Below are 9,774 nucleotides of genomic sequence, written 5' to 3' on the forward strand. Positions count from 1 at the left end.
CAATCAGGAAGTGAGATCATAATCAGAATCCTTTGGTAACGTTGCTAACAGAGCGTGTGAGGAACAGAAACTCATAGGTCACTGATGACTTACGTGGAGGAGGGGCAGGGGGATGAGACCGGGCTGCTCTGAGCCTGGAGGTGAGGCAGTTTGGCTTCTCCTCCCCCTCCTCCCCTCCCCACCTCCCCCAGCTCAGAGGACAGCGGTGAGGCGGACGGCCTGCAGGAAGAGGGGGGCAGTTTGGGGGAAATGATGCGATGCTTGGTACTGTTACAGCGGTGGGGAATGTTCACTCCTGATGATACTGTACGCAGAGAAAAACAGGACCAGGTGGTTATTTTTGCTCAGTGATGTCACAGTGATGTCACAGTGATGCAGTGGGATGTCTCACCCTGGGCAGTGTTACACAGACAGGTGTGTGTGCGCGGCTGTGGTTTGGTTCTCTGCCGGTCCAGGATGTGCTGAACCAGCTCCTCAATACTGAAATCTCCTGACCCAACCGAGCACTTCATACTGTGGACTGAAGCGCAGTAAAACTACACATTAGTACTACAAAACACGCATTCTCTGTATTATAACAACGTGCGTAACACAGTATTCAACAATGTTTGTGCTCATACATACACATGGGCTTCAGCTGGCTCAGCAGGTCGTCTCGGCTCCACCTCACGCTGTCATGGCGGTCGGCCACTGCACAAAGCAGCGGACTGCATTTCCCAGAATCCTCCAGGGACGGCACATTCAGGTAGTGGACCAGCACGATGTCTGGGTTCTGTCACGCAGAAACACAATGACTCGATTCAGTTTCATTTTTTCTGTTATTTTGTGTGTCCATGTGTGTATGGGCAAGTACTGCCGACAGGGACGGCAAGTACTGCCGACAGACACCGTGGGCGCTCCCACCAGAGACCACAAGCACATCGACTTCAGAGGACTAGTCTAAAGTTCAAGTCTGAATTAGGTTTAGGTTTGCAGGTAAACTGGGGTCTAAACTCAGCAACTAACCTTGAGTAATAAATGTGAGTCCTTAACTTAGGAACAAAGCAAGTAGTAAATCTGGGAGCAAACACAGGAAACCTGGTAAAGCAAACTTGGAAACTAACGACTCAACACCGGGACTAAACACAGCAACTAAACCTGAGCAACAAACCTGAGTTAACTTTGGAACTTTAGAATTCATTTAGCACATAAACAGCAGAATAAACTTAGGAAATAACTTTGAGACTTGGGGTTCTAGCCAGCAGGTGATCATCTGGTTCTGCGCCATGCTGAGGTCGTCTTGCGCTGGGCTGAGAATTTTACCGGTTCCTATCTATCAGAACTGCTCTATCACTGCAGTTAGCAAGTGGACTAGTTCTTATATAGCGCTTTTCTACTCAGTATGAGCACTCAAAGCGCTTATACAACATGTTTACATTCACCCATGCACTCCCATTCATACAAGCACCTCCATGTTTACTAAGCTAAGTGCTTTTAATTAGCTAACATTCACACACATTCACACTCCGACAGGACGGTCGGAGAGCAACTTGGGGTTAAGTATCTTGCCCAAGGATACATTGGCATGTAACCTGGAGTAGCCAGGAATCGAACCGCTGACCTTCCGATCAGCAAGTGGACGCACACCCCACACATGTACCCCGCAGCCGATAGCAGACTGATTTTTTTTTCTCCTGCTAGATCGCTGCACTATAGAATTGTTTCACTGCAATTTGCATTCTATCACCGGGCACAGCCAGTGTCATTCACAACATGCACGCGCAATCTCGATGGTCCTGTTCACACTTGATTTTTGTGGGACAAAATAGCAACCAGTGTGAAAATGAGGGGGAAAGTAGAGGAAAAAGGGAGCTCAAAGGAATATTTTGGGCTTAAATCCTAGACTCAGGAACCAAAAATTCAGTCTGGGACCTAAACACTAAACAAGGGAATTAAAACACAGAGACCGAAGTTTGAAAACTAGGAACTAAACTCTGTAACTTTAATTTAAGAGTAAAGGCCAGTAAACACAGCAATTAGATTTGGGAACAAAGCTCTAGGAACAAACTGAGCATTAGACTTAAGTGAGGAACTCTGTGTTAAACTGAGGAGTAAACTCGAGCTCTGAACTCTGTCAGTGGCAGTGGGAGCACCAGCACTTAACCTCAGTGATGTTTAATCCTCCACGATCCCTCACAAGCTCTCATAAATAAAAGGTACCTTTAAACAAGCTGAGGAGAACATCTGGCTGCGACCCAGAGGCAGCGTGCTGTGTGTTAGTTTGTGGGATTGTGTGTGTGAGTGTTATTGTGTGAGGGTGTGTTTACCCCGACCTGCAGCAGCCAGTAGCATCGTCTGTGGAATGTTGGCACGATGGAGGAATGGACGTAGCAACCATACAGGCACTGAAACACAGAGACGGCACAGCCTCAGCACACACACCACGATCCTTTCAAAATAAAAGCCTGAACTCTGCTTCACTTTCACCCGGCAGCAGTTACTGTGGGGAAACACACTGGGATCTAAATCTGAGTGCAAAGAAAGAGCCAAAGAAGTGTGTAAAGCACCCAGCTGTGCTCCATCAACTCAAAATACCTGCCTTTAATCATAAGGGAGGACAGGGACAATGATTTTAACTACTGTATTTTTCGGGGCTAGAAGGCGCACTTAAAATCCTTAAATGTCCTCAAAAATTAGCAGTGCACCTTATAATCCGGTGCGCCTTATGTGTGAATTTTTGTTGTGCTTACTGATCTTGAAACAATTTTATGTGGCACACTGCGCTTAAAAATCTGTCGAAATGTTTTAGTGCGACTTTGGTCAAGGACATTTAACAAATATCAACATTTTCCAGAGCGTACAAAGCGTACAACAGGGGGGAGGGGGGTAACACCCACCGTACGGTTTTCAAATAGTTGAGCGCTGCCGTCTGACCGCAGATGGCCGAGGCATCCACACCACTGCACCATTGCGTGGTCTGCAGTGATATTTCCTCCAGTCTGGCAGATCAATTCAAACAGTCCATCATCGATTCACAAAATGACTCTACTGACGATATTAGACAGGAACAAGCTGTGAGTGCAGCGCAGCAGGTGTGGAAAGCAGCCAAAGCCACCGGAGATAAAATTCAACAAGAAGCATCGTTCCAAAAATAGACACCATACGCAGTAAACCGCAGAAAACGATGATGGATTTTATTCTACATGTTCTGGCCTATTTCCATCTATGCTGCCCCGGATATTTGTGCGTAATATGGCGATCAGCGGCCGGCGATGTTGCCAACTTTTGTGCAACTAAACTCGCGGTTGGCTGTCTCAAAATTTGCTAAAGGACAAATCGAGGTCTGGGGGTGTATGTGCTGTCCCCCTCTGTGCCAAAGAGAGGTCCGGGCGATGCCACAGCGTATGAAGGGACCCAGTAGGAGCGCTGTATGTACACAAAACACAGTGACAGCAGAGTTTTCAGGTTTCTGGTGTTGAGTCAAAAAGGGATTTCCTTTTTTTTTTTTTCTTTGCTTATATCAGTAAATATACTGGTGCACAGGATTTATGAAGGGCTGATATATAAAATGAAGAAATGACTTGTTCTTACCCTCATTAATAAAGAATATATTGTAGCATCTGTTAAGATGTTGAAGATGGAGAGAGATTGCCAGAAAAAGTTGCCCTTTTATTAACAATTAAATGGTTGCTGTGTGCAGCAACCAAAACAAAACAGTAACAACCAGACTGACTCTGATAATGACAGAGGGAACCCGGCACGCTTGATGCTGAAATCACCCAACTGTTCAACTCAGACACTGAAGATGAGGAATCTGATGGATTTGGGGAAGATGAATGATTTAAAATGTGAGTATTTTTCTGTATTTGTTACAACTGAACAATATTCTGAGTCACTGTGAATAAGTTGAAAAAAGTTCGACTTACCTGACGCTTTTGTTTTGTTCTACATGTTTTATCATGAGCCTTATAACCTGGTGCGCCTTATGGTCCGCAAAATACGGTAGTGATTAACCTGATTAATCATCTGATCATGCCAATAACCAATTTAATGGTTTTATGTATAAAATAGAGACAGATTATCCAGAGCACAGGTTTCATTTATCATCAGTTAAAAACAATCATTATAAGCAGTGATCAGTTTCCCACAGTCAGAGGTGATGTCTGCACAAACCTCTGCCAGCAGCGCCCCCTCTGGAAGAGAATGGGATCGTATTTCCTGTTCTACTCATTTGGTTTTTATTTGTTCTGTTTACACTGACTCAGAGAAGTTTGGAGTGCAGAACAAACAGGTTTGACCTTAAATAAGAGGTCAGAGGTCCAAAGTAATATTTCCCTGTGTGCCTGACCCCCCCCTCCCTGAGCCTGGTTCTGCTGGAGGTTTCTTCCTGTTAAAGGGAGTTTTTCCTTCCCACTGTCACCAAGTGCTGCTCATAGGGGGTTGTTTTGACTGTTGGGTTTTCTCTGTATTATTGTAGGGTCTTTATCTTATAATATAAGCACGTTGAGGCGATTTGGGGATATATAAATAAACTTGAACTGAACTGACCTGCATGCTGTGACACTTGTAAGAATCACAGTTTCTAAGTTATGAGGCTTTTTGTCCTTTTTGGACCAATAAATGATGAAGCTGACCTTGAACGTGCCCCCCCCCCCATTTATCATTAAACCTCTCTGGTGCTCACAGACAGAGGGAAGCATGAAGGCGATCATCCCTGAGTGTGTATTTCTGCCTCAGCTCTAACCATGACTGCTGAGCAGTGACGCTGTGCGTCCTGCAGGGGGAGCAGCTGTGTTTGGAGGGATGGGGGGTGTGTGGGTGCTGCAGACCTCCATGCCCTGGACCTTCAGCTTCATGTGGTCTTCTCTTGTCGTCTTTCCATCCTTCCTTTTCTTCCAGCAGTATCCGTCCTTCCTGTACTTCACCTTCTTCCTGTTGTACAGGATGATGCTGCCGTTCTTCGGCCTGAAACAAATCAATCGATCAGCTGATCAATAAAACCAACAGGAGGGGCCCTCAGCTCTGCCTGGCGGGTTCCTGGTCTGTACCTGGTTCTGAGGGTGCAGGAGAGCCACTCGTCATGTCTGTCGAAGGATATCAGGTAGGAGGCGATTTCCTGCAGGCACAAAGGTCACAGGTCAGAGTTCCAGTCGACACGTGAATAAAAACCATCTGCAGACATTTTTCTGTCATCATCTCTGAGCTCTAGTTCACTCTGGGAGGCTCCGATGAGCCACCAAAACACCACATTAGAGACTTCTGACTAACAGAGCAGCAAAACATCAGAAAACAAAGTCTGACGCCACCTACTGGCTGAAACACGCCAACACATCTGATTTATGCTCATGTAAATGAAACAGCCAGGAAACAAACAAAAGTTTCCCTCAGTAAGACGGTGACGGGGGGAGCTGAACCGTCACCGGCCCGTCTGCTCAGCGGCGGGCTGCCTCAGATCCACACACTCACCTGCCTATGCTCACTGTAGGTAGGAGGTGGGCGGGGACAGGTGGGGTCATCGTGTTTCATCCCCTTGGCAGAGCTAAGTGTAAGGAACAAATCCTCCTCAGAGTGTGGGAGCAGCTTTAAAGGGGTCAAACCCACCGGGCCCGCCCCCTCCTGCTAGGGCTGAAGCAGCGACTCACACTGGATCAGGTGTGAGGGAAGGCAGATATAACTGCACTGGGATCAGCAGTGAGATGACCTTTGAAGCCTGGACAGCAGCGGCCCCTCCTCACCGACCATCATCATCACTTACAGCTGTGATGGGGGGGCTGTCACATGCTGCAGTTTACCTTTAATATTTTACAGCAGTATAAACAGTATTCAGCTCCGTGTGATGTCACTTCCTGCTCACCTCGTTAGTGTTCCACCTGAGGCGCTCGTTAGGCAGGCTGGATGAGCGAGGGAGACACTCCAGCAGCTTGTTGGGAAGAAACACCTTCCTCTGTCCTTTGTTCTCTGCACACACACACACACACACACACAAACACACACACACACACACACACACACACACACACACAGAGTTAGTGGTGAGGGGGAGGAGGCAGCTCTGGCTCTACAGGTTCTGATGTGGACAAACACCATAAGCTCTCCTCATCATCACCCTCAGGGAGGAGGGACAGGGTTAGGAACGGGTCCATCAGAGGGTTCAGAGGTCAGAGGGTTTGGACACGTGCAGGAGGGAGGGTGGTGAAGATGGAGCTGCCAGGCAGGAGGAGCAGAGGAAGCCCTCAGAGGAGGTTCAACCATAATAAATAATAAAACATCACTGATGAGTGAGGACGCTCAGCTGTCAGCGTCTGAGTACACAAACAAGAGCTACAAACACTGCAGACAGAGGGGAAAAGGTGAGACACAACCCAGCTACACAACACAGCTACACCCAGAGTACCACACACAGGACCCACACCACACACACCCGACACGCAGCAGCAAACTGTGAACACATTAACGATGAGCTCATCGATCCGACGCTGAAACAAACAAACACACAAACAAACAAACAGCTGCTGTCTGTGTGCAGGCGGATGAGACTGACCTGTCTCCGTGGAAACCATCTCCTTGCTGCTCATGGCGACAAGTCCATGCAGGAGGAGCCTCACACAAGGCAAGGAGGCCTGCACTGCCCCGCTACACACACACACACACACAGAGAACAGGTCATCAGTGTGATCAATGAGAAACAAGAGCTGTAATAACGCACACACACACACACACACACACACACACACACACACACACACACAGAGAACAGGTCATCAGTGTGATCAATGAGAAACAAGAGCTGTAATAACGCACACACACACACACACACACACACACACACACACACACACACACACACAGAGAACAGGTCATCAGTGTGATCAATGAGAAACAAGAGCTGTAATAACGCACACACACACACACACACACACCTGAAATCCAAAGCTAGAGCCGGCCACACACACCTCTTCAATACCTCCCTGTTGCCTAGCAACAGCTGAATTTGCACCCACTTTACATGGAGAGCGTGTGTGTGTGTGTGTGTGTGTGTGTGTGTGTGTGTGTGTGTGTGTGTGTGTTTGGTTACATAAGAACAGCTTCACTGTGTGTGTGTGTGATGATTAACCCACAGAATGACTTCTTTGAATAACACATGAATAAAACCCAAACATCAAACACCTGCTGACACACACACACACACACACACACACACACACACACACACACACACACACACAGAAACCTGTCAGCTGTCACGTGATCGATACCCGGTGTACTCCTAATCAGCGCCGTGCTGCTGAGCCCACCGTGGCCGTGTTACTGACAGCAGGTGATGCGGAGCACCGTCTGTACAGGATCCATCATCCACCCACACAGGCTCGTTCTCCGGAGGCCGGGCTCAGACCGCGGACTCTCCTGGATGATGCGGCCGCCTCGCGGAGCGCCGCCCCCCGGGTGCGGGAGCTCAGCTGCACACGGCCCGCTAAAGCTAACGTTTCCCCGCCTTCGCGTCAGTAATTACCCCAGTTAGCAGGTACTACACACGGCGGCAGGTTTGTTTATTCACGCCCTCCTGATCCAAGCCCGGACACGAAGTCGGATGAGAGCGGGTGTTCGGAGATCGCTGCGCGGCCAACCGGCTGCGTCCGCCGGCGGGGCTCTGCTGGTTGCTGGGAGCAGGTTCGCCTCAGCGGCGATTAAAGGCTCCCGGAACCCAGATGCAGGGCTTCGCCTGCGGATACAGCGCGCTACACCGAGCCGGTCAGAGGCCGCCCCTCTCCGGACGTATCGTATCAAAGCGATCCGCACCGCCGCAGACAGGCGAGAGCCGCACGGAGTACGGAGGAAAAACGGTCTGTTTAAAGCTCCTTTACCTTCCGCCTTCAGCACAGCCGCCATCTTCTCTGGCTATGACGTCACTACGCAGCGACGTCAGACGGGGGGGACAAATGCGAGTCTATTTATTTACTTTTTATTATTTTTAATTGTTTATTAACAGCATAAAAGCAGAATATCAACAATAGTTTTAATATAAATGTAATAAATTTGATTTCCCCTCATACCTGACTGTCATCACCCCTAATTTACTTCAAGGGCAATAAATATTAAGAATCAGAATCAGAATCAGAATCAGAATCTTTATTGTCATTGTACACAGAAGTTGCACAACGAAATTTAAAATGCATTCCTTTCTAGGTGCCTCAGACAATAAATAATAAAATAATAAAAATATGAGTGATAAAAATGATTACTAAAATACAGTGCACAATAGTAAATTAACAGACGAATCTAGCCCCAATACACACCAACGCACGCGAGAGGGCTGAAGCTGGAGATTTTTGGGTACATCTGCTGTCCAAGCCTTATGTGCACAAGCCCACTGAAAACAATGTATTTCAGTATGATACAGATTATAAATTATATCATGTCCATGACACTGAGGAGGGTGGGACGAGTGTCCGTGCAGTCAGTCTAGAGGTCATAGGCTTTATGAAATATGTGATTTAGGGTGTTTTCATCCAAAGCTGTTTATTTTAAAATAACTCTGCAAATGCACCTAATTACAGAGCAATAAATAAGACATTTGTAATATATTAATAATAATGATGCAGCATAAAGGATTGCTGAGTCAGCAGTCGGGGCCAATTCAAGCTGCTGATGCTCCACACACTGAATGTGAATCTGAGCAACAACAACCTGGCTTTGAAGAACCTGTGTGAGTCTTTCTTACAGCAGAGAGATCAGAGAGCTTCAGAGGATCTCTGCAGTCTGCACTCTGAGAAACTCAAACTCTTCTGTCTGGACCATCAGCAGCCAGTGTGTGTCGTCTGCAGAGACTCAGAAAAACACAGCGAGCACAGATTCAGACCCATCGATGAAGCTGCACCACAACACAAGAAGGAGCTTCAGGAAACTCTGGAGCCCTTAAAGAAGAAGTTAAAGGTTTGTGAAGAAGTTCAAGTGGAGTTTGATCAAACAGCAGAACACATTAAGGTCCAGGCCCGACACACAGAGAGGCAGATTAAGGAGCAGTTTAAGAAGCTTCACCAGTTTCTAGCAGAGGAAGAGGAGGCCAGGCTGGCTGCACTGAGGGAGGAAGAGGAGCAGAAGAGTGGGATGATGAAGGAGAAGATGGAGGCTCTGAGCAGAGAGATAGCAGCTCTTTCACACACAGTCAGAGCCACAGAGGAGGAGCTGAGAGCTGAAGACGTCTCATTCCTGCACAGCTACAAGGCTGCAGTGGAAAGAGTCCAGCGCTGGCCCCTGCTGGATGATCCACAGCTAAGGTGTGAGTGGAGCAGATGAGGATGATCATATTGATGATGATGTTCTCCATGAATCCTTTAAACAGAGTCAGCTGCAGCTGTGGAGTCTCTCTTTAAAGCACATCAGCATCCTTCACTCACCACAAACGTCATCAGAACACAAACTCACATCATGGGAGAATTTTAGTCTTTAGAAGCTAAATGCATGGAGGCTGGAGTCTCAGCAGAGGATTGGGAACGTGGTCCTGCTGTAAACACACTCTCACACTAACACATGTGTTCCTGCAGAGCAGTTCAGTCACTGTAGTAAAATGTCCTGCATGTGTGCAGTAAATAGATGGAGCTGCTGCATCTGTCTGCCACAAAGATTCAGAGATTTGATTAAATATCAGAAAATGATTTTCAGATCAGACGCACACACATTTCTACTTCTGTTTAAAAAGACACAATTACAGAGAAGCTGAACACACATGGATGAAACTGCACAGACAGCATGCTGCATGGAAAGATGAAAAACATGAGCATCAGCTCTCAATCAGCT

General features: G+C 47.4%; 1 protein-coding gene across 2 annotated transcripts in view; it reads right to left on the minus strand.

The window, feature by feature from the left end:
- Window positions 1–7,886, minus strand: part of camta2 (calmodulin binding transcription activator 2) — a 30,873-nt gene extending 22,987 nt beyond the window's left edge. For both annotated transcript variants that reach the window (XM_030725056.1, XM_030725055.1), the window contains exons 1-9: window positions 7,842–7,886; window positions 6,521–6,612; window positions 5,834–5,937; window positions 5,028–5,095; window positions 4,809–4,944; window positions 2,313–2,384; window positions 625–772; window positions 392–520; window positions 94–304 (exon numbers count right to left, since the gene is read on the minus strand). In XM_030725056.1, the coding sequence (XP_030580916.1) occupies window positions 94–304; window positions 392–520; window positions 625–772; window positions 2,313–2,384; window positions 4,809–4,944; window positions 5,028–5,095; window positions 5,834–5,937; window positions 6,521–6,554 (902 nt within the window). In that variant the 5' untranslated portion in view covers window positions 6,555–6,612; window positions 7,842–7,886. The remainder of the gene's footprint in view (window positions 1–93; window positions 305–391; window positions 521–624; window positions 773–2,312; window positions 2,385–4,808; window positions 4,945–5,027; window positions 5,096–5,833; window positions 5,938–6,520; window positions 6,613–7,841) is intronic.
- Window positions 7,887–9,774: the final 1,888 nt, after the last annotated feature.

The sequence above is a fragment of the Archocentrus centrarchus genome, unplaced genomic scaffold (assembly GCF_007364275.1).
Source record: "Archocentrus centrarchus isolate MPI-CPG fArcCen1 unplaced genomic scaffold, fArcCen1 scaffold_45_ctg1, whole genome shotgun sequence".
Taxonomy (NCBI): domain Eukaryota; kingdom Metazoa; phylum Chordata; class Actinopteri; order Cichliformes; family Cichlidae; genus Archocentrus; species Archocentrus centrarchus.